The 26129-nt window shown below is 35.3% G+C and overlaps 2 protein-coding genes across 2 annotated transcripts; both read left to right on the top strand.

Annotated features, from left to right (window-relative positions):
• The first annotated feature begins 5985 nt into the window (after positions 1–5985).
• Positions 5986–12170, top strand: LOC142220840 (uncharacterized). Its single transcript, XM_075290214.1, has 2 exons — positions 5986–6437; positions 11301–12170. The coding sequence occupies exon 2, from the start codon at positions 11319–11321 to the stop codon at positions 11625–11627; it is 309 nt and encodes a 102-aa protein (XP_075146329.1). The 5' UTR covers positions 5986–6437; positions 11301–11318; the 3' UTR covers positions 11628–12170.
• On the top strand, positions 8044–10974 carry LOC142235931 (uncharacterized). The gene has a single exon (XM_075307182.1). It carries the CDS (start codon positions 8044–8046, stop codon positions 10972–10974), a length of 2931 nt encoding a protein of 976 aa, XP_075163297.1.
• Positions 12171–26129: the final 13959 nt, after the last annotated feature.

Genomic DNA, 26129 nt, shown 5'->3' with positions numbered 1-26129 from the left:
CCACTGCTGAAAAACTTTTTGGTGTTCGGTCGTAGCAGGAATCGAACCCACGACCTTGTGTATGCAAGGCGGGCATGCTAACCATTGCACCACGGTGGCTCCCATTGGGGTCTTGGGTCTTGGGCTTATAGAAACCGTAGTCTTTATCCAATTTGTCTGAAATTGGAAATCTACAGATATTTTCGGGTCATAAAGAGGTGTGCCGAAAACGGCGAGTATCGGTCCATATTTTAGTGTAGCCCCCATCAGAACGATCTCCCGATTAACTCCTTGGGTTTCTAGAAACCGTAGTTTTTATCTGATTTGCCTGAAATTGTAAATATTCTGGTATTTTAGGCTCACAAAAACGTGTATCGGATTAAGTTTTTATCGGTCCATTTGGTAATGCCTCCATATAGACCGACTTCACTTCTTGAGGGTGTAGAAGGCGCACTGATCATGCAAATTGCTTGAAACTCAATGTAAAATTTCCAGATTTTACTTCTACAGATTTAAGATTTCAAATCAAGACGTTATTTTATAATTTTCTTGCACACTTACATGATATGTTAATGATTCCTCTAAAACTCAAACAAAAATGGTTCTTATAAATCCAGAATCTGATATAGTCCTCATAGGTGAAATCTTTAAATTTATCTTCGGGAGGTGTCCTCAAGTCTTCAAGCCCTCCTGAAATTTCAAAGGAAACCCTAATATTTGGTTCATGGTGGTGGGTATTTAAGATTCGGCCCGGCCGAATTTAGTGCTGTATATACTTGTTTTATAAAAATTTTTGCAAAATTTTCTATAGAAACAATTTTTTTCAAAATTTTCTATAGAAAAAAACCTTTGACAAAATTTTCTATAGAAATTCAATTTTCTATACAAAAACAATTTTGACAAAATTTTCTATAGAAATAGAAACTTTTCTATAAAAATAAAATATTGACAAAATTTTCTATAGAAATAAAATTTGACAACATTTTCTATAGACACCATTTTTTATAGAAAGGAAATTTTGACAAAATTTTCTATAGAAAAAAATTTGACAAAATTGCCGAAAGAAATAAAATTTTAACTACATTTTCTTTAGAAAAAAAATTGAAAAATTTTTTTATAGAAATAAAATTTTGACAAAATTGTTTATAGAAATAAAATCTTGACAAAAATTTCTATAGAAATAAAATTCTGACAAAATTTTCTATGGAAATAATCTTTTGACAAAATTTTCTATAGAAAACTTAGAACTAAAGTGTTGACAAAATTGTCTGTAGAAATAAAATTTTGACAAAATTTTCTATAGAATTAAAATTTGGATAAACATTTCTTTGGAAATAAAACTTTGACAAAATTTTGTATAGAAATTACATTTTGACTTCAAAATACGGGTTTTTTAATTATGTAGATTTTTAGTAAAATTTTCTTAAAATTTTGATAGATTATTTGTGGCACGAGTGGCAACCATGCATAGGATGTCAATGTAAGTAGACTGTCATCTACTCATGATGGCAACCATAAAAACCACCACCTCCACCACATGAGTAAGTATCTCCTGACCGTTGTTCATTCATTGTCGGTATTTGTTAAATTGATTGTTTTGCGAAGAACTTTAAAACATTTCCTTGATTTTTCTTCTATGCTATACAAGATATACACAATTTTTTGTTGTTGCTAACAATTTGACCTAGGAGCTTTGCAACAAGGACATCGAACTAGTGGAGGTGATATGAAGTGAAGGATGGTTTGAAGTAAAACCAGAAAACTTGTTAAAAACTAACATTTTGTGGTTGTCTCTTCAATTGTTACCAATTTTCGTTATTATGACAAGACCCATAGCCTTGATGGACACATGCAGAGGCACAAACATATATATGCCGCATCCCCCATAGGGTCTCATATACATGGAAGCATTTGTATGTCTGTTTGCGTAAATGTGCTGCTTGGTTGTATTCGATATGTCTCTAACTACTCCTTAGTGCCTTATATCAGTGAAAATGGATCAACTCTTATACTCACAAACGGATACTCCAAGGAAGCATTGTCCTCATATTAATGAATATTAAAGAAATACCAGCAAAAAGTTAGACGTGCAATAGGCGGATTCAAACGATATTTTTCGAATTGTATGGTTGAAAGATATGTGCAGTAGCCGGGTGTGAAACGAAAAATACATTGAATATGGAGTAAAAATTACCAGTCGACTGTCCACAACAATGTTTTCAATACGAAAATACTAATATTTTCTAGGATAGCCTAGGTTAAGTTATATTATATGTTGTGGCAGCCCGTTATTTTAGGCTCGCTTAGATTTTAATATCAAGCGAGTATAGAAATAACAAAAGTTATGATTATTTAAAAATTGCAACAATGTGAATCACCGATTCCAATCGTATGATAAGTCCTGCAGAGTCAATTTGCACCCATTTCCCGTAGGGATGAAACACTCAGAAATGTCACCAGCATTAGTGAGAAGGGATAATCAACCGCGGAAAAAATTTTAGGTCGAAACTGGAATTGAACCCATGTCACAAATAGACAAATGGTCTTCGTAAGCACTTTGTCACCTCAACTTAACCAGATTTTGCTGGGTATGTCAAGTGATCCTTGATTACAGATGCGGAAAGATCCTGATGCAGTTTTAAGGGCAGCGTTCTGACAGGTCTCTATGTTATTCCACTGCATGTCGCTTGTTTGAGGTGTCCACACTGGCGCTGCAAAGTGCTGCCGATAAGCGACTTGAGGAAATTTTTTCTAGCGTGAAACTTATCACAAATTGCAGTGGCATGGGCATGGGCGACTTGAAGAGGAGCAGAATCTTCGGGTAGTTTGTATTATCTTGCTGTCGATTCTAACATTCAACTGCCTGCATACTTCTGTCTTCCATATAGGTTGGAGATGGATAACCTCAAATTTCTTGCAGTAAAATAACTGGTAAGTTGAGCAAAGTAGACGTTTAATTGATCGCATTTATCATCAACAATGCGGTCCGGATGCCATGATTCTACATTCGCCCGCATATGATACAATCTCTAAACCGAATGTCTGGCATCGTCGACCGTAGCGAATGTCTGCGATACGTCAAACGGCACGAGGACATTCCACGGACACGGCTTGGGCTGATTGAGTTGGCAGCTGAAAAATTCTCCACAAAGTTGGGACTTGTACCTCAAGTGTCTTGGCTACCGGCGAGAGGAGGGAGATTGGTCTGTCCAAATCACCCTTGCTCTGAGCTTCATTAGCTGAATCACTCTACCCATTTTCCTGACTTCAGTTAGAATGAGTAATTCCAAGGATAAATTGAGGAGTCATATCCAGTATTCCATCTAAATCCATCGGGGCTCAGCGCCTTGATGGTTTTGCGCTATTGATGACATTTGCTGGGGACAATGTGTGGTACGTCTCTGGCTCGGAAACCACTGGTGCGACGAATAATTCTCTTTCTCGCTCTATCACTCTCGGGATACTCAATTACCCGTCAGTAAAAAATCTAGCACATCTCTTAGTATCAGTCACCAAAGGTAACCGAGACCATCCCATGCGGGGTTAGAGACGGCTCATACATTTGACCAACACCATGTGTTCCGCATGTGCTCGTCGATTCAGTTCCCTGAATCGTGGATCTGCAGGGTTTGATGCGATTGGTAACTTCGGCTGGGAAAATGTGTGGTATGTCTCTAGGTTACATGTGGTATGTACCTAGGTTACATTGCTTTAGATTCTCTAACTATGTGTTCCGCTTGTGCTCGGAACACATAGTTCAAAGAACTGAAATCTCCAGTTTCAGTTCTTTGAATCGTAGATAAGCAGGGTTAACACAATGGAGTCCATCACGCTCATCTACGTATCCCGCCGCTTCTTCTAGAAAATTGGGCCTTACCTGGCTAATTCGGCCAGCTGGTATAAAGTGAGTGGCTCCTGCGTTGATGGTATCTTTTGGCAACATGAACATGGGAGAGGGACGGGAGTTCACTGAAGCGGTGATCTAGGCAAGTTTTTGGTTGCAAGATGTAGCTGTAGGGAGAATAAAATATAGTCGGCATGTTCCGATTTTATTCTTCGTTTATAGGTTTTGACATGTATCCGGTAGAGAGACAATGTTGTGGACCTGCCCTAACATAAACATTTCTTTCCATAATATTTGCTGGGCATACATTGAGAATTATTCCATTTGACGACATACATAAATGCGTGTGACTCTATTCTGCCTCTGGTGTATACTTCTTTGTGGAGGATTACAAAAAAATCCAATTACGTTTATTGTTATTACGCTAAAAGGACTAAAAAGGCTAACATTTAATGGAAAAATCAAATGCAGACGCACACACATACATTCTCAAATGGCTAACTAAAATTCCACATACACACACACGTACATATCTATTTTCATTTATAGCATCTAATAAAAATCAAAAACTAATGCATAAAAAATATTATTTGAAAAGTTGAAAGAACCAAAAACAAAATATGAGAAAAAACACTCTCCTATGGTGGTATTCACATTAAAAACATGGACAAGAGAAGAACTCTTTGCCTCATTTCAATTTGCATGTCAAGTGGATTTTCAAAGCTTTTAACCCTCCATCCTCTGGTCAGTTCCCTCCCAGCGGTATTATGATGAGAGCTGATGAAAATTCCATTTCGTCTCTCTCACTCTCTGAATGTTTTTCAATGAAAGCTGGGTCAGTTCTTTTTTTTCTGTAAGCATTGGTATAATTTCGGGTTGATTGTTATCATTATCATTGTTGTCATACTCATAGCCATTGTCGTGGTTGTCGTTGTAGTCATCATTGTGACAATTGGAAAAAAATATTAAAAGTAATGGCCCCGGGCATTAAAATGAACCAACACACATACGTATACACATACAAACACTGACATAGAAAAACGTTTCAGTTACAACATGGAAATTGAACAAATATTAGGCATTTGTTAATAAAAATGTTATGCTGTTATTCTACTGGGTGATACTGCAATGATACACTCAACGAAATAATATTAAACTATATCAAGAAATTTTGGTCACTCAAATTTTATTGAGTGGGGCATTTGCTGGAATCGATTTCAATTCTTACTCTGACAAAAAAGTGGAGATTTATATACTTCCCAAAAGCTTCTTGGGGAGTGAAACCACGATTGTCCTTCGAGCTAAAAAAAAAAATACAAAAATTTTTAGAAAATTTTGTCAAATTTTATTTCTATAGAAACTGTTGTCAAAATGTTAATGGTATAGAAAATTTTGTCAAAATTTTTTTTCTATAGATTTTTTTGAAAATTTTATTTCTATAGAAAATTTTGTCGAAATTTTATTTCTATAGAAAATGTTGTCAAAGTTTTATTCCTATAGAAAATTTTGTGAAAATTTTGTTTCTATAAAAAATTTTATCAAAATTTTATTTCTATAGAAAATTTTGTCGAAATTTTATTTCTATAGAAAATTTTGTCAATATTTTATTTCTATACAATTTTTTTCAAAATTTTATTTTTATGGAAAAATTCGGCAAAAGTTTAATTCTTAAATTTTAAATTTTATTTTTATAAAACAGGTAAAGGAAGTCTAAAGTCGGGCGGGCCGACTATATTATACCCTGCACCACTTTGTAGTAATAAATTTTTGAAGTCGGGCGGTGCCGACTATATTATACCCTTCACCACTATGTAGATCAAAATTTGTGTTACCATCTCAACTATTTCACATTTGCTGGAAGCTATATAACATAAAGGAGACAATTTTTTTTACTTCTACAAAATCTCTAGAATTAAAATTTAAATCGGCTAACGCTATCCAGTTAATTGGAGGACACTTCCATTGAAAATGGGTCTAAAATGTGTAACAGTCTACCATATTTCCCCAACTCTGGTGGCACGCATAGCTATAATGCTAATTCTACATCCAGTGCAAATTTCAACTAAATCGGAGTTAAAAATTGGTCTCTGTGGTCATATGAGTGTAAATCGGGCGAAAGCTATTGTTTAAGTTCAAATGCCGTTTTCTTAGCTTTTGTTAAATCATATAATCATTTTCAAGTGTAATCCCGCCGTTAGGATTTGTCTATACCTTTTCTGCCTTTCGGTACGAAAATGAGGACATTTTCTAACGTCAAATGTCATCAACCCCCGCCTTTCGGCATCCAAGCTTTTTGACATTCACTTTTGAGACTCTCTCGCTTCTACGAAGGTAAATATTGTTTGACGAACAATAATTGATTAAATAAAGCCCAAATATTTTGGTTCAACTTCTAAACCAGTGCCTTTTTATTTCTTTTCTACTTTTATGCCACGCATTCATTGGTCCATTCGAGCCGAATAATTATTGGAAAGTATTAATTCGGTGTTTTTTATTTCTTCTTCGAAGGCAAAGGCTACGCCAATCACCAACAACAACAAACGATCGACGATCACCATCCTCTACGAGGCATTTTCAATTTATTACACAAATATTTTTATTATCAACAACCAAGGTATGTACTTTCAGTGATAATTAAAAAGTGAGCATATCCTTCGGTGTAAATATAAATAAAACAGAAATAAACACTCGCCTACGGTCGCTTTACAACTCGTATATTATATCGGTTGTACATTAAATCTCTACGAGAAAAAATTAAATTATCCGTCGGTCTTTAATACCCGGTTACATTGTCATTAAAGTGTTGAAAAGTGCGTTTAATTCCACTTTGTTTTCGTCCAAATATTGTACGTCAAAGTTGCATTTAATTTTCGCTGTATTTTGTCATTTGTTTGCGTATACATTGTTGTGTTTTTCTTTTGGTTTTTTGATCTTCGATCTGCATAGAAAAAACAAAAACAATTGCATTGGTTGTAAGCATTGGTTTGCCAATAGGCATCAATAGTAAAGTGTTATACAGTTGCCGTTCAACTTGCTATACACACGTACGCACACAGGTGTTACATCCAACATACGTTCGAACTGCATACACGTTGGTTTATTAGCGTGGGTCGCTTACGGCGCGAAATTATAAAAATAATTTTTTGCAGGTTCAATTGAGAAAAGTATTTATTGTTGATTCCTACGGATATCGGTCGTTTACTATTATCGTTCGTGTTACGTGGTAGTGTACCCTACGGTCGGTCGATACAAACAATAAAATAACAGTATTTATTATATATTATATTATCGTAATACTGACATATTTGAGTTTCCACGAAACTTTTTTATTTATATATTATTGTTGTTGTTGGACCTTACTGTTTCGTAGTGTGCATCTTACAGTCCGTGCACCCTACAATCGGTCAAGTTGACATTTTACAATTTATAGTTCACGACTTTTCATTGTCTTGTAATTTTTCCATTTGGCAAGTGATATTCACGATACACTTGCACAAATTTTGTGTATCTACGTACACTGGGAGAAATTTTGGATAATATATACACTGAGAGAAACTCTCTCGTAATATATAAAGTTTTCAATTTTTTCGATAATTCGCCACGCAAAAATTATTCTTTGTATTCTACGATACACTGAAAATATTTTTTTGTATTCACGATACACTTGCAAAAATCTTTTGGAACACAGGGTACACTGGGAAAATATTGTAATATTTTCCAAATAAAGATTTTGCATATATTTCGCCACGCGAAAAAGGGTTTCTTGTATTTACGATACACTGGAAGAAACTTTACGTGTTTTCATACACTTGGAGAAATTTTTCGCCAATTTTTACAAAAAGTTAAAATACTTATAATTTACCTTGCAGAGCTAATTTTAGCTGGTATTTCCAATACACTGTGAGGAAATTGGTGTATCGACGATACACTGTAAAAAATTGGTTGTACTCCGTACACTGTGAGAAATTTTCTGATCTCATTTTTTGTGTTGTTGTGGTAATCACGTTACCTTACTCACATTTTTAGTACTTTCGGTACACTGCGAAAAATATTGTGTGTTGACGATACAACTTTCGCATACACTGAGAGGAATAACTGCGTTTTCATTTGTTCGACGACAAATCGAAGTAGCTTTTTGGATCGATTTATACTCTTTCCGATAGTTTTGGACATCACGTGTCAATTTTTTCGCCCTTTAATTTTGACAGTACTTGGTCATAATGACTACTACACCACTGACTGCTTTCACAAGAGCAACTGACGCAGTAGTCCGATTTGAAACGAAGTTTCACAGTTTGCGAGACGATGATTTAACCGCCTATAGACTAGAATGTCATGGTTCCGAGGCTAAGTCTTTGTGGGAAAAAGTTAAGAGCTTATTCGACGAATGTCTTGACTTTGTGTCCACACAGAGCAACGCAACCGAGGCAGTCGCCGCTGCTGACAGCAAATATGACGTGGCTTATAATTGTTATCTGAATGTCATGGAGTCGATTCAACGTAAATTGGAGGAACTACGTGCACCATCTAAGCATTCTGCTAAATCGTCTCGGTTGGAGGACCAAACATTACTTTTGAATGTTTCTCATAGGTCCGATGACTCACACAGTTCTTCCGTTAGCTCTAGGGGAGACAATAGTTCCTCCCACAGTCTCAATCTGCCGCCTTGTGATATAGATGTTTTTGACGGCGATTTTCTCAATTGGCCGACATTTAGAGATTTCTTCACAGCGGTATACATTAACAATAGCCGACTTAGCGATATTGAAAAATTGTGTCATTTACTCAAGAAAACCAGTGGTGAAGCTCGCGATGTGGTTTCGAAGTTTCCGCTCACGCATAGAAGCTTCGCTCTTGCGTGGAAGGCGCTAAAGGGTACTTATGATAATACCCGCCTCTTGGTGAACCACCAACTCAAATTATTATTTGATTTGCCAGTCTTGGAGTCTGAGACCAGTTCAGGACTGAAGAAACTACAACGTGGTATCTCGACATGCATTTCGACAATGTCCATCTACGATGTGGCCACTGACGATTGGGATCCCATCCTCGTCTTTTTATGCCTTCAGAGGTTGCCGAAATGTACTGTTACACTTTGGGAACAGAGTATTAAGGACAAGTCTGCTTTGTCTTCTTGGTCAGATTTGGACTTCTTTCTCACGGAAAGAATCCAGACATTGACATGTCTTCGCGATATCCGCGGCATTGACGCCAGGCCTCCGGCCAACAAAAGAATTCGCTCGCATTTCACGAATGCGAAAACGACTCGTTCCCCATCAAGTACGCCTCCTTCCTCCCAATCCTCTCCTGACAGATTATGCGTTCTCTGTCGACGACATCATCACCTCAGAACGTGTTCTAGGTTTCATAATCTTTCAGTTCGTGAGAGGATGAATATTATTAGGAGCCATCAGTGCTGCATGAATTGTCTGTCCCGCAGACATATTGCAGCTAATTGCCCCAGCGCATATGATTGCGGTAAATGTGGTAGAAGACACCACACTCTTTTGCATAGGGAAACATCGACTGGTCCCGGGACTGCTCCTATCGTTCCCGCACCAGTTTCACGGAATCCCGTACCGGTGCCAGTGGATGCCAATGAACCTTCTACATCGACAGGCATTGTGTCAGGGACGTCCAGTAGACAGGTATTCCACACTTCGCGTACTGGAAATGTATTATTAGGAACTGCAATGGTGAATATCGTTCACCAGGGTATCACGTATCCTGCTAGGGCCTTAATAGATCCCGCTTCGGAATCATCCTTTATTACGGAAGGATTGCGGAACCGACTTGGACTGAGTACGTCTTCGACTTCGGCTACAATTTCTGGTGTGAATCAAAGTGTTTCGATCACGTCGAGAGAACTTTGTTCACTTTGCATTGGTACCCCACTAGATGAGTCGCTCCTACTGGAGACTACAGCGTATGTTCTTCCGAACATTTCCGGCAACCTGCCATCCTTTTCTCTAGATCGTGACATTGTGTCTAGTATGCCAAATCTACGTTTGGCTGACCCCAATTTATTTGTTTGTCGTCCTGTTGACCTGCTTTTGGGCGCGGATCTTTATCCGAAAATTGTGTTGGAGGGTACGCGAACGAATATTTTGGGATCATTACTAGCACAAAACACAGTCTTCGGCTGGGTTGTCACGGGTCCTATCCCTTCCTCGAATATTTCAGTCTTCACGACTGCAGTGGACCTCCACGAGGAAAACGGTCTTGACGAGACACTTCTCCGATTTTGGGAACTTGAGGAGATTCCCCGACGCCCTCTCTTATCTGCATCAGATAAGTTTTGCGAGGACAATTACAAGAGAACGACTAGACGGGATTCTGAGGGAAGATACATTGTTACACTTCCGCTCAAAACTGATTTCTGTGGACAAATCGATTTAGGAAATTCAAGGACGGGTTGCTTAAGACAATTTCTTCGAAATGAGGCATCCCTCTTGCGAAAACCACAAATTAAGACGGTATATGACGACGTCATACGAGAATATTTACATTTGGGTCATATGAGGCCAGTTTCGGCTACGCCAACAGACGCCCCAGTTTGTTATCTACCTCATCACCCCGTGATTAACCCCGACAAAAGGACGACTAAGCTTCGAGTGGTTTTCAACGCCTCGAATAAGACGTCTACCGGCAATAGCCTGAATGACATTTTACATGTCGGTCCGACTCTACAAACTGACTTGGTCCTCCTCATTTTGAGATGGAGGTTGTACAAATTCGTGTACAATTGCGACATCACACAGATGTATCGCCAAATCCGAGTTGACCCGTCTCAGACCTGTCTGCAGAGAATACTATTTCGGGATTCTCCGCAAAACATTATCCAGGACTATGAGTTACAAACTGTAACATTTGGAGTAAATTGTGCTCCATTTCTAGCCATACGGACACTGTTGCAATTGGCGGACGACACGGAGAATGACTTTCCTCTTGCTGCGCACATCCTACGGAGGTGCATGTACGTTGACGACGTATTGACGGGGTACCATAATTTGGGTAATGCGCCTGGGTCAAGGGGCAATACACGCCATGAGTTTGAGCTATCTTGTCCTATAGTACGCTATTTATCACGGTTATATTTAAAAAACTGTCTGCTTTTCTACGAAAGCGGTAACTTTACATGCTACTTTTGATTTGTCCACGACATTCTCGACGAGAACTATTACTCCCCACTACGTGGAAATTATGTCGTCTTCGCGATGTTCATCCGGGTACTAACGGTCGTAGTTTGTTCAAATGGATTACATCCTTGTCTTTTAGGGAGTTAACATAGGTCTATCTGTCGCGTTATGCTCGCGTCCTCCCTAGTTTTTGTTACATGAAAAATCTTTGGTTTGATGGCCGCGTTCGAATCGCAATAGATCAGACTACAAGTTGTGAGGCGACCTACGGTTTCTGGTCACCCTGACCATTATGTTAATTTGGTTTTCCGTTCCGAAATCTTTCTATATTTTCATAGATAGAAAACATAGCAAAGATGACTGCTACCCTTCCAGAGTCTGAGGACGACGTCCCCATGTTGGATGAGGAACGGGAGATTAATTCTAGCATCGCACCCCTTGCCGATGAACATACCATCAGTACGACTACTGATTCTGCCATTCTGGCCGACAATGTTGCAACAGCAACCAATAAAAAACCGTTGACGACGGCTTCTGGGGTCCCTCCAGGAGAATTGTTTGTGGCTTCGCCACCCCATATCACACTTGGGTGTAAGGTAGTCTTCAACAGCCTTCTGACTTTACGAGTCCTCGACACCCGGCTCTTCCGAGTCAAATTTATTTGAAATTTAAAAATCGATCGGGCTTAACGAGTCCATTTACGATCGCGTGCTTGACGAGCACATTTGTAAATATGAATTTGTTTTTGAAAAAATGAAACATGAAATGGAAACCATAACAAGAGAAAAAAAAGAATTGAACTAAAATAAAATGCCCATTTTTTTTAACTGAAATGTACATCCTGTATACTTTCATTATTTCATTATTTAAGTGTAACTATGAATTTATGTTTTAAACTTTGCAACCTGGCTGGATGTTGCAAGGCGGGCGGCAATGTTTAAGTTCAAATGCCGTTTTCTTAGCTTTTGTTAAATCATATAATCATTTTCAAGTGTAATCCCGCCGTTAGGATTTGTCTATACCTTTTCTGCCTTTCGGTACGAAAATGAGGACATTTTCTAACGTCAAATGTCATCAACCCCCGCCTTTCGGCATCCAAGCTTTTTGACATTCACTTTTGAGACTCTCTCGCTTCTACGAAGGTAAATATTGTTTGACGAACAATAATTGATTAAATAAAGCCCAAATATTTTGGTTCAACTTCTAAACCAGTGCCTTTTTATTTCTTTTCTACTTTTATGCCACGCATTCAGCTATATATGGGAGCTATATCTAAATCTGAACCGATTTCTTCCAAAATCAATAGGGTTCTATTCTGAGCCAAAACACATACTTGTGCCAAAGTCGGTTAGTCGGTTGGACTAAAACTGCGACCTAGACTTTGATTACAAAATGTGTTCACGGACAGACGGACATGACTATATCGACTCAGGAGCCCACCCTGAGCATTTTTGCCAAATACACCATGTGTCTATCTCGTCTCCTTTTGGGTGTTGCAAACATATGCACTAACTTATAATACCCTGTTCCACAGTGTGGCGCAGGGTATAAAAAGAGGAAGCACGCTCAAAATAAACCCAGCCAACAGCACTCGAATCGATGATTTGACAGTGGCATAGGAAAAGAGATATGTTTGTACGAATGTATTTCGGCATAAGCCGGCTATCATGCAAAACCCTTTTTCGGAAGGTTCAAGTGTGGTTCATTGTTGGGTTTAATGATCTGCCTGAATTTATTCTGATAATTGGTTGATAGTTTTGCTGCAAATAGAGGATGCTGATGAGGAATGTGGTAATTCCGAAACGTGCGTCCATCCAACCATCTTGCAGTCTATGGGTCTTTGCCCAAATAAATTTGACAAAAATTCTTTTCCTCCGTTGGTTAAGCTACACTTGTAGTTTAGTTTTAAGCTGAAATAAAAATCAACAACAAAATTTTATTTCTATCGAAAATTTTGTCAAAATTTTATTTCTATAGAAAATTTTGTCGAAATTTTGTTTCTATAGAAAATTTTGTCAAAATTTTATTTCTATAAAAAATTTTGTCAAAATTTTATTTCTATAGAAAATTTTCTCAAAATTTTATTTCTATATATATTTTTTTTGTATAAGAAAAATTTTTTTCTATAGAAAATTTTGTCAAAATTTTATTTCTACAGAAAATTCTTTCAAAATGTTATTTCTATAGAAAATTATGTCGAAATTTTATTTCTATAGAAAATTTTGTCAAAGTTTTATTCTTATAGAACATTTTGTCAAAATTTTATTTATATAGAAAATTTTGTCGAAATTTTATTTCTATAGAAAATTTTGTGAAAATTTTATTTCTATAGAAAAATTTTGTCACAGTTTTATTCTTATAGGAAATTTTGTGAAAATTTTATTTCTATAGAAAAATTTGGCAAAAGTTTATTTCGTACATTTTCAATTTTATTATACCCTGCGCCACACTGTGGAACAGGGTATTATAAGTTAGTGCATATGTTTGTAACACCCAGAAGGAGACGAGATCGACACATGGTGTCTTTGGCAATAATGCTCAGGGTGGGTCCCTGAGTCGATATAACCATGTCCGTCCGTCCGTCTTTCTGTGAACACATTTTTGTGATCAAAGTCTAGGTCGCAATTTAAGTCCAATCGCCTTCAAATTTGGCACATGTTCCTAATTTGGGTCAGAACAGAACCCTATCGATTTTGGAAGAAATCGGTTCAGATTTAGATATAGCTCCCATATATATCTTTCGCCCGATATGGACTAATATGGACCCAGCAGGCAGAGTTTTACCCTGATTTGCTTGAAATTTTGTACATACATAACAGTTAGTCGTATAGTCAAGTGTGCAAAATTTGATTGAAATCGGTGCAGATTTAGATATAGCTCCTATATATATCTTTCGCCCGATATGGACTTATATGGCCCCAGAAGCCAGAGTTTTGGCCCAATTTAGTTGAAATTTTGCACTAGGAGTACAATTAGTACTATAGTACTGTGTGCCTAATTTGATTGAAATCGGTTCAGATTTACATATAGCTCCCATATATATGTTTTTCTGATTTCGACAAAAATGGTCAAAATACCAACATTTTCCTTGTTAAATCGCCACTGCTTAGTCGAAAAGGTGTAAAAATGACTCTAATTTTCCAAACTTCTAATACATATATATCGAGCGATAAATCATAAATAAACGATTGCGAAGTTTCCTTAAAATTGCTTCAGATTTAAATGTTTCCCATTTTTTACTAAAATTGCGTTCCACCCTAGTGCATTAGCCAACTTAAATTTTGAGTCTATAGATTTTGTAAAAGTCTATCACATTCTGTCCAAATCGAGTGATATTTAAATGTATGTATTTGGGACAAACCTCTATATATAGCACCCAACACATTTGACGGATGTGATATGGTATCGAAAATTTAGACCTACAAAGTGGTGCAGGGTATAATATAATTGGCCCCGCCCGACCTTAGACTTTCCTTACTTGTTTTTATAAATAAATTTGTCATATAAATAACGTTGTCAAAATGTTATTATACCCACACACTGTGGAACAGGATATTATAAGTTAGTGCATATGTTTGCAACACCCAGAAGGAGACGAGATAGACACATGGTGTCTTTGGCAATATTGCTCAGGGCCGGCCCCTGAGTCGATCTAGCCATATCAGTCTGTCTGTGAACACATTTTTGTAATCAAAGTTTAGGTCGCAATTTTAGTCCAATCATCTTCAAATTTGGTACAAGTCTGTATTTTGGGTCAAAATAGAACCCTATTGATTTTGGAAGAAATCGGTTCAGATTTAGATATAGCTCCCATATATATCTTTCGCCCGATATGGCCCCAGAATCCAGAGTTTTTCCCTAATATGCTTCAAATTTTGCACAGGGAGTAAAATTAATATTGTTGCTATGCATTCTAAATTTGGTTGTAATAGATTATGATTTATATATAGCTCCCATATATATCTTTCCCCCGATTTCTACTCATATGACCACAGAGGTCAAAGTTGTAATCCGATTTACGAGAAATTTTGCGCAGGGAGTAAAATTAATATTATAGCTGTACATGCCAAATTTTGTTGAAATCGGTTCAGATTTAGATATACATCCCATATATATCTTTCGCCCGATATGCATTTATATGGCCCCAAAAGCCAGAGTTTTATCCTAATTTACTTTACATTTTGCACAGGGATAGAATTAATATTGTTGCTATGCATGTCAAATTTGATTAAAATCTGTTCAGATTTAGATATAGCTCCCATATATGTTTTTCTGATTTCGGCAAAAAAGGCCAAAATAACAACAATGTCCTTGTAAAATCGCCACTGCGAAGTCGAAAACTTGTAAGAATGACTTAAATTTTCCTATATTTCTAATACATAGCTATCGACCGATAAATCATAAATACACTTTTGTAAAGTTTGTATTTTGTGAAAATTTTATTTCTATAGAAAATTTTGTCAAAATTTTTTTTTATAGAAAATTTTGTCAACATTTTATTTCTATAAAAAATTTTGTCAACATTTTATTTCTATATAATTTTTTTTATTTCAAAAGTTTATTTCTATATATTTTTTCCAAAATTTTATTTCTATAGAAAATTTTTTTCAAATTTTTTCTATAACATTTTGCTCTAGGGGGTATTCATATTCCTTCCATGGGTTCATGTAGGTTACCTAGTTTTTAGCCACCGCACTTTGCTTTACAAATACATCAAATTTCTTCAGATGGACCACAAATGACTGAGATATTATTGTAAAATTTTGCTTGATCTTTCTGAGATTATTTTCGGACTAAAACTTTTACCTTATTGAAATCATTACAAGTAACTTACCACAAACCCAAGCAATTTGGTGAGGAGTCCGTAATATGCAATTAAACCTAGTTTACAATAAGGCTCTCGATATCGTTGGAGAAAGATCAATGGCAGAACAAGTGAGTTACTAAGGTTACAGACTTATATTGGCGTCATCATTGCAATGAGAAAAGTCTTCTCTGATGAGTGCCAAAATTACAGTCATATCTGATTTTCAATTTTATTTTTCTTATTTAGTACACAATCAATCTTATAGTCAATTTCTCAGGGTGTGCTTTGATTCCTGTTTTCCAGTTCTTCATTTCATTTCTTTCATTATATTCTTTTTTTGTCTGGAACAGTTTTCTTTCTGCACTCGGAAATGTAATGCAAATGAAAAAAGTTTTCATTTTGTATTCATTCGTTTACTTTGGGCAGTTTTTAAGTTTTCAAAAAATAAATGTGGTGCATGAATAACCAACAAGGCAATCAGGCTGGCAGGCAGTCAGGAAGGCAGAAGGATGACAGCAAATGAGATCTTGTTGCCAAATGTTACAATAGTTTGATTTTATGGCACAACTTCGAGGTCATCGTTCAATTGTTATCGATGTAATAGAGTACATGGAAATTATGGCTATTTTTGCTAGATGACCTTATGAGTGAATGATTGAAGGAAATGCTAATGGTACTTTCTAATTTAAATGGATTATTTGCTACAAGGTTATATATCGATGAGAAATGGTAACACGGTGGTATTCCTCAAGCCGATAATGTATTCAATAAATAAGTCTAAGAGATGAGTGAGATTCATAATTAGTGCATCCCGAAACCAGTTTGTATCTTTAGTCGAGACCCCTGACATTTTTACGGTAGGCGGAGATTAGTCAAACGAAAACAATGCGATGCCTCATTTTTTATTGACGGATTCTTATTCATATTGAATGTCTTCAGTTTTATAACTTAAATTAGTTTATTTTTCCATTGGTGGTGGTTGGGGTGCTAGGTATTTAGCCTTTCTGCGTGGTTGTTTGGTTGCTTGACGGTTTGCTCCCAGAGAAGAAATGTGATCTCCTCCAACCTGTTTCAAGAGCAAAATTTTATTTTTGGATGGGGAACATGTAAAATGTTTTTCGCAATCATGTTATTTTCTCAGAAATTAAGTATCCCATTTCGGCTAGGACCCAAAGATTTCTCTAAAAGATTTTGGTATTGATTCCGAGCGGCTTTTATTTTAAATAAAGACAGTGTTTAGAGAGTTATCTGTCTTTGAAACTAGGCTCTATAAAATTAAAATTAGACTATAAACATAATCTATCGACTTTTCGTTTTCTCTTTGCGTTATATTAACAAAGTTATTCATGTACAAATAAGTTGCTAAGTTTTCGATATAGCAGTGGCAATTTTAAAAGGAAAATTTGGATATTTTGGAGAGATTTGCCAAATTGGAAAACATATATAGGGGAGCTGTATCTACATCTGACCCGAGTTCAACTAAATTTAACATGCATAATTATTATGTTGATTCTACTCAAAAATGTTTACTTGGATCCAAAGATTTTGACATTCCCTTAAGGATTTTGGTATTGATTCCAAGTCAAACATGCGGCTTCTTTAAAATAAAGACATTTTTTTATCGACCTATCTCGCTTTAAATCTAGGACCAATAAAATTAAAATTAGGATACAGATCAACATTTATCAAATTTTCATTCTCTTTCGCGGTTTAATAATAAAGGTACTCACGTGCAAACAAATGCCAATTCAAAAATTCAAATTATAACGGATACTTCAAAGTAAAGAAGTATATACGGCCGTAAGTTCGGCCAGGCCGAATCTTATGTATCCTCCACCCTGGATTGCACAGAAACTTGTACTAAAAACTCTCATCTACAATCCAATTTCACTTGCCGATGGCAAGGTATCTTAAAACTTCTTAACATCGTCTTCTCCATTGTAAGTTAGTCCATACGGGGTATATATTAAACAAAAAAGGAGTTTGACAAAATTTTCTATAGAAATAAAATTTTGACAGAATTTCCTATAGCAATAAAATTTTGAAAATTTTTTCTATTTAAAAAAATTTTGACTAAATTTCCTATAGAAATAAAATTTTGTCAAAATTTTCTATAGAAATAAAATTTTGACAAAATTTTCTATAGAAATAAAATGTTGACAAAATTTTCTAAAGCAATAAAATTTTGACAAAATTTTCTATAGAAATAAAATTTTTACAAAATTTTCTAAAGGAATAAAATATTGACAACATTTTCTATAGAAATAAAATTTTGACAAAATTTTCTACAGAAATAAAATTTTGACAAAATTTTCTAACGAAGTTTTGGTAGATTATTTTTGGGGATCGGCTATATATAACTATAGACCGATATGGACCAATTTTGGCATGGTTGTAAGCGGCCATATACCAGCGCAATGTACCAAATTTCTACCGGATCGGATGAAATTTGCTTATCTTAGAGGCTCCGCAAGCCAAATCTTGGGATCGGTTTATATGGGGGCTATATATAATTATGCACCGATGTGGACCAATTTTTTTCATGGTTGTTAGAGACCATATACTAACGCCATGCACCAAATTTCAGCCGGATCGGACGAAATTTTCTTCTCTTACAGGCTCCGCAAGCCAAATCTGGGGATCGGTTTATATTGGGGCTATATATAATTATGCACCGATGTGGACCAATTTTTGCATGGTTGTTAGAGACCGTATAATAACACCAGGTTAGACGGTATTGGGCCATATCGGTTCACTTTTACGTATAGCCCCCATATAAACCGACGCTCAGATTTGGCTTGCGGAGCGTCTTGGAGGAGCAAACTTCATCCGATCCGGTTGAAATTTGGTACATCGTGTTAGTATATGGTCTCTATCAACCATGCAAAAATTGGTTCAAATCAGTCCATAATTATATATAGCCCTCATATAAACGGATCTCCAGATTTGTCTTGCGGAGCCTCTAAGACAAGAAAATTTCATCCAATTCGGCTGAAATTTGGTACATGGTGTTAGTATATGGTCTCTAACAACCATACCAGAATTGGTCCATATCGGTTCATAATTATATATAGCCCTTATATAAACCGATCCCCAGATATGACCTCCGGAGCCTTTTGGAGGAGCAAAATTCATCCGATTCGGTTGAAACTTAGTACGTGGTATAAGTATTTGGCCTCTAACAACCATGCTAAAATTGGTCCATATCGGTTCATAATTATATATGGCCCCCATATAAACCGATCCCCAGATTTGACCTCCGGAGCCTCTTTAAAGGAGCAAAATTCATCCGATCCGGTTGAAAATTGGTACATTTGCTATGCCAAAATTGGCCCGTATCGATCTATATTATATATAGCCCCCCATATAAACCGATTCCCAATCACAGAAAAATCACGATTGCCACTCGAGCCAAAAATAATCTACCAAAATTTTATTGCCATAGAAAATTTTGTCAAAATTTTATTGCTATAGAAAATTTTGTCAAAATTTTATTGCTATAGAAAATTTTGTCAAAATTTTATATTTCTATAGAAAATTTTGTCAAAATGTTATTTCTATAGAATATTTATGAAGCATTTTATAGTTGGAGAGGAATATTTTGCAAAATCTTCCAAAACATCAAGTATTCTACTAATCTACCAATTAGTAAAAAAATATGCCATTTTTGGTAGACTCGTGCTCATAATTGTATATACTACCCAGCAAAAGCGACCCCCATACGAGGGCGGTTTGGAAACTTCTTAGGCTATCAATGAAAGAGAATAGTTAGATTTTAAAAAAATATTTTTATTTTTCAATGTAATCTCCTGAAACTTCAATGCACTTATGGCCTGTTCCTGTATATCGAACGAAAGCTTTTTTTCGTATTCCAAACGAAAGAAAATTGATTTTTGTTCTTTTATTTCGAAAGGCAAGTCACTTCATATTTTGTTGTCGAGTAATAAACGAATATATACAATAAGTGTCAAGAAAAAAGTAAAAGTATTGTTAACATTTGAATGAATTCTCAGGCCAAAAATTTAAAACTACTCATTTTTAATAATCAATGTATTCTCATACAAACGAATCGAACTTTCAAAAATAGAAAAACCCGAATTCATTCGAATTCGAGTGACTGCCTTTCTTTCGAACTGGTTTTCGTTCGATATACAGGGACAGGACATAAAATAGTTTTCCTCAAGGTCTTCAAAATAGTGGTTGACATCTGTAATTGCATCTTCCTTTCAATTTTTTTTTTTAAATTTTGGTACAAGTAAAAGTCACTGGGAGCTAAATCAGGAGAATAAGGTGGGTGGTTGAGCAAATCGTACTTTAATTCGTTGATTTTAGCCATTGTTCACTTGATGAAAAATTATTTTTTGTGTTGTAAGCCAGGACGTTTTTCTCGAATTTGTACATTTAATTAATCCAAAAGGTTGAAATAGTACTCTGAATTTATTGTTTTACCCTTTTGCAGATAGTCAATCAATAAAATACCTTTGAAGTCCCAAAAAACCGTTGCCATAACCTTACCAGCCGATTGAATTGATTGAATTGCCTTCTTTGGGGCACTTCCTCCAGCTTCAGTCCATTGTTTGCATTGTTCTTTTGTTTCTGGAACGACGCTTAAAATCCATTTTATTTCGCTTAAAACGATCCAAACAAGCTTGAGAAATTTCTACTTAATCCAAACAAGCTTGAGAAATAACACTTAACTTTTTTCTGTTTATACCGCGCTTTTTGTGCTAGGATAAGAAGTTTCCGAACTGCCCTCGTATTTCAATCCTGGATCTATAATTACCGCATAAAAGTTCATATCGGTTCGTAATTATTTCTACCCTATATATACCGGTCAAGAACTGAATATACGTAATTAATCGACCTTTCTTTTGTATACTATATATCCCACATGGACTAACTTACAAACTAGGAGATGATGTTAAGAAGTTTTAAGATGGCTTGCCATCGGCCGCAACCCAAGTAATTTAATTGTGAATGACCGTCTTTAGTACGCAATCCATGGTAGAGGGTACATAAGATTCGGCCTGGCCGAACTTACGGCCGTATATACTTGTTTATCATTAAAACCGACGTTGCGTGAACAATTCAAATTTGCACTATTATTTTTTTTTTTCAAAATATTGCCTGACTCTGTAGAAATATAGAAATAAATAAATAAAATGTGAAAACAAAAAAATCTAAATTTCCATATATCCCAAATACAAGAGAAATCAATAAGTCTTCAATTAATAATGACAGCTACTTTAATGTCCTCTTCTCGACTGCTACATGTTGTTACCAAAAATGTAGTCCTTTATTTCAACAATAGGCAACATTAAGTCTGCCAGTGGGAATGAATTCAATGAATGTCTCGCTCCATCAATGCCGAATCTTTATTGTATTTAACACTTAATAATGTTTGTAATGTAATGGACATAACCATGGCCACCACGAACACTTGTGGTATGAGAAATGAGTGTTGAGGAATGAGGGAGAAGGTGGAAGTTGAAACACAAAAAGATGGATGAATAACTAAAGACCAACGAAGCAACCAACCAAAATATTATTATTGTTGTTAATAAAAATAATAATAGTAATAATAATAATAATAATACATAGCTGAGCAACTAATATAAATAAAATTGCATAAAAGCTTGGCAAACATATAAGCGAACACATGCACACACTGACAACATAGGGAGAGACATTGAAAGACAGACAGACTGACAAAGAAAATATGAAAAGGACATCACCAGGATATCCATGAGAAAATACAAAAACGCTTAAACATACATACATATTCACTTGTGTCCTTTTAGTCTCATAAATACTTACACTACGCACTCACTACATGCATTGACTATGGTAGTCTCTCTATGTGAAGATGTTATTGTATGAGTGTATATGTGTGTGTGAAAACTTTATCATATAGAAAATAAGAATACGGAGAAGAGGACCATATACACAAAGGCTGAGCTCATAAGAGTGTGAGATTAAATTCCGCTTTATTACAACGCATTACAAGGACATTTATAAACATCAACATGGCCACATACCTACTACACATATTTGTGCCCTAACTGACTGACATACATTTCGCAAATACTATATGGGTGAATCCGAAAGAAAATAAATTCCTTAAAATAATGTGGACAATTGTTGCTTTTATATTTCGGGATTAGAGAACAAAACAAAAAAATATTAATTATCGCAAATCGCTTTATAGTTTATTTTCAAAATATTCCCCATCAAGATCTACACCCTCAAAAAAAATCGCTTCTTTAACATATGTTCCAAACATATTTTGCAGGAAGCACATATATAATTGCATACTGCCGAAACATTAATATGTTTGTTTTATGTGAACATATTATATGTTTGGAAGCATTTTGAGCCAAAAATATTATATGCTTGGAAGAATTTTTCCCAAACACGATTGTGCTCATTCCCTAACATACTCGTAATTTTCACTTCCACGAAATTTTTTAGTTATTGGCACCTTTCTCTGTAATACAAATAATGTTGAAGAAATTATTCACTTTTATATTTTTTTTAAATTTTACCTTTCGCCTGCACGGAGAATCGAACCGAGGACCATACAGTTTGTAAGCCAACACACTATCCACTGGGCTACGTAGCTGTTATAGTCACCAGTAGATAATTATCGTTTTAAGTTACATTTATATAGCATAGTTTGCAGCGCCCACAAGCCCATGCAAACATAACATTATTTAACAGAAACATACATTTGTTTGCCACGTGGAGCAGTGGTTAGCATGTCTGCCTTGCATGCAAAGGGTCGTGGGTTCAATCCCTGCTCCGACCGAACATTTTTTTTTTTTTTTTAATTTACACATTTATATTTATACTATATTAATTTTTTTAAATGAAACATCGAAATGTGCGTTATTAAAGATTTATAGTCAGTAACAGTGCTTGATATAAACGAAATTGAATGATTTTTGGATAAAATATTATTTTTTATTGCAAAAATAACAATCTTGTAATAAAAAACTGTTTTTGTACAAAACTTTAAAATTTGGAAGGAATTCAAAAACTAACAAAAGAGGAACGTGGAGTCGAGTATAAACATACATACATAATTTTATAATATAAACATAAATTTATTTAGGAGTGAACAGTTTTTTACTAGCATTTAACACCATCGCTCTAAAATTCCTTTTATTTTTCTTTAATAATTCATTTTAAAGAAAATAAACTTTTTAAATTGTTTTAGCTGTAAAAGTCGAACTTTATGCCCGCTTTTATATTTGATGGTGTCCGTCAACTCCTCGTGGACTACTTTTTAATAAAGAGAAACTAAACTTTGTTTTTTTTACATTTTACTGTGTAATTTTTCACTATTTCCTCCTTATTTCATTTTACCGTCCCAACTCTAAAAAGAGTATAGTGCCCTTTCGTTATTTTTATGAAGACCCCTGATCTCTTTTAACGAACCAAGAAAAAAATAATGCCAAAATGATAAACAAAACACATGTCCACACATACATAAAATGCTGCTCTCAAAGTGAAAACATAAGCTGTTTGTTTTTCAAATGTCTATTCTCTTGGTTCAGAATGTATATTCTCTTTATTCAAATTAAATAATATTTAGACTTAAACATATCAAATTTTTGGCCTTATCATAAAACAGTTTTCCGAAACAACATACAAGCGATTTCACAGAAATTGTTCTCTTTTGACTCTTTTGCTGTGTTATATTGATATCTTTCGTCAACTCTCCCGGTTTCCATCTCTATTTCTCTCTATACTCTCTCTGTCGCTTTGAATAAAATATCACAACATATGTATGTTTAGTTGAAATTTGTAAATTTATATATGTTTGTATTCACACATATGATTTTTATGAAACATTCATGCCCCAAACATAATATATTCTAACATATTAACATAGATGTCCCAAACATTTAGTGTTAGTTTAGGAAAATTACATGTTCGCACTTAAATATATTGTGGTTTAAAATCGTGCCCGAAACACATTTTGTTTATATCGGAACATATGAAAAACATATTTTTCTAACAGTGTATACACTTTTCAATGCATTCAAAAAACAAGTATATACAGCAGTAAGTTCGGCCGGGCCGAATCTTAAATACCCACCACCATGAACCAAATATTAGGGTTTCCTTTGAAATTTCAGGAGGGCTTGAGGACTTGAGGATATTCCCGAAGATAAATTTAAAGATTGCACCTATGAGGACTATATCAGGTTCTGGATTTATAAGAACAATTTTTGTTTGAGTTTTAGAGGAATTATTAACATCTCTTGTAAGTGTGCAGAAAATTATAAAAAACGTCTTGATTTGAAATCTTAAATCTGTAGATTTTCACCCGGGAAGTTAAATTTGGAAATTTTACATTGAGTTTCAAGCAATTTTCATGATCAGTTGGCCTTCTACACCCTCAAGAAGTGAAGTCGGTCTTTATGGAGGCATTACCAAATGGACCGATAAAAACTTAATCCGATACACGTTTTTCTGAGCCTCAAATACCAGAATATTTAGAATTTCTGGCAAATCAGATAAAAACTACGGTTTCTAGAAACCCAAGGAGTTAAATCTGGAAATCGTTCTTATGGGGGCTATACTAAAATATGGACCGATACTCACCGTTTTCGGCACACCACTTTATGGCCCGAAAATACCTCTAGATTTCCAATTTCAGGCAAAATGGATAAAAACTTTGGATTCTATAAGCCCAAGAAGTAAAATCGGGAGATCGGTCTATATGGGGGCTATACCAAAACATGGACCGATACTCACCATTTTTGGCACACCTCTTTATGGTCATAAAATACCTCTAGATTTCAAATTTCAGGCAAATTGGATAAAAACTACGATTTCTATAAGCCCAAGAAGTAAAATCGGGAGATCGGTCTATATGGGGGCTATACCAAAATATGGATCGATACTCACAATTTTTGGCACACGTATTTGTGGTCCTACAGTACCTCTAGATTTCCAATTTCAGGCAAATTGGATAAAAACTACGATTTCTATAAGCCCAAGACCCCAAATCGGGAGGTCCGTTTATATGGGGACTATATCAAAACCTGAACCGATATAGCCCATCTTCGAACTTGACCTGCCTGCAGACAAAACACGAGTTTGTGCAAAATTTCAGCACGATTGCTTCATTATTGAAGACTGTAGCGTGATTACAACAGACAGACAGACAGACAGACGGACAGACGGACATCGTTATATCGTCTTAGAATTTCTCCCTGATCAAGAATATATATACTTTATATAGTCGGAAATCGATATTTCGATGTGTTACAAACGGAATGACAAACTTATTATACCCCCGTCACCATTCTATGGTGGTGGGTATAAAAAAAATTTAACCATAACATATCGTTAGCTTAATGTGTAAAAGTGCTAAGTCAACTTTTTTAAATTTTACAAGAGAGACAAACAACTTAATAAATTGTGAATTAACCCCATTTTTGAAAAACTGTATATGTAGTTACCAAAATCGCACACAAAAAAATTGCTATTAAAATTTTTTAGCAAAGCCTACTCAACCTAAAATTGGACTGTATTTTAACAGGTGCTGACTTAGCACTTTTACACAACATTATTAAACTGAGATAAAGACAGATGTTTAATATATTATTTTGGAAAGCTATGTATTTTGTAATCCCTTTTTTTGTAAAAGGTTGACTTAGCACACATTAAGCTAACGATAAATGGCTTAAAACCAATTTAATCCTATATTAGTTTATAAATTTATTATGTTTTGAGAAAATTTTCTTAACATTAATAACACTACTTTACACTGAAAATGTACATTAGATGGGAGGTGACATTTCTTACACACAAAATAATATCATAATTGTTTACCTTAGAATTAATTGTTGCTAAGAAATTTTTTAAGATCAACAAAATTTTTGTTGATATTACCAAATTGGTTGCTAATGTGACAAAATATTACAAAATCAACTAACAACATTGATTAATTGAGAAATTTGTTAAATTTACTTAATATTGCCCCCAACCAATTTTTAACGATAGGAACCAGTAACAAATATATACGGGCGTAACTTCGGCCAGGCCGAATCTTATGTACCCTCCACCATGAATTGCGTAGAAACTTTTACGAAAGACTATATATGTTACAATTATGAACTTGATACGGACAACTTTTTGTGTGATTGGGGATCGATTTATCTGAGGGCTATATATAACTATAGACCGATATGGACCAAGTTAGGCATGGATGCTAACGGCCATATACTAGCACAATAAACCAAATTTCAACTGACAAGGATGAAATTTGCTCCTACAAGAGGCTCCCAAACCAAATCTCGGTATTGGTTTATATGGGGGCTATATATGATTATGGACTGATATG

This window comes from Haematobia irritans, chromosome 1, assembly GCF_050003625.1.
Source record: "Haematobia irritans isolate KBUSLIRL chromosome 1, ASM5000362v1, whole genome shotgun sequence".
Taxonomy (NCBI): domain Eukaryota; kingdom Metazoa; phylum Arthropoda; class Insecta; order Diptera; family Muscidae; genus Haematobia; species Haematobia irritans.
The sequence above is the reverse complement of the archived record's forward strand: the minus strand, read 5'-3'. Positions and strand labels throughout refer to the sequence as shown.

Excerpts from the sequence above, each read along its gene's own strand:
- LOC142235931 (XM_075307182.1), top strand. The coding sequence starts at position 8,044 with ATGACTACTACACCACTGACTGCTTTCACAAGAGCAACTGACGCAGTA.
- LOC142220840 (XM_075290214.1), top strand. The coding sequence starts at position 11,319 with ATGACTGCTACCCTTCCAGAGTCTGAGGACGACGTCCCCATGTTGGAT.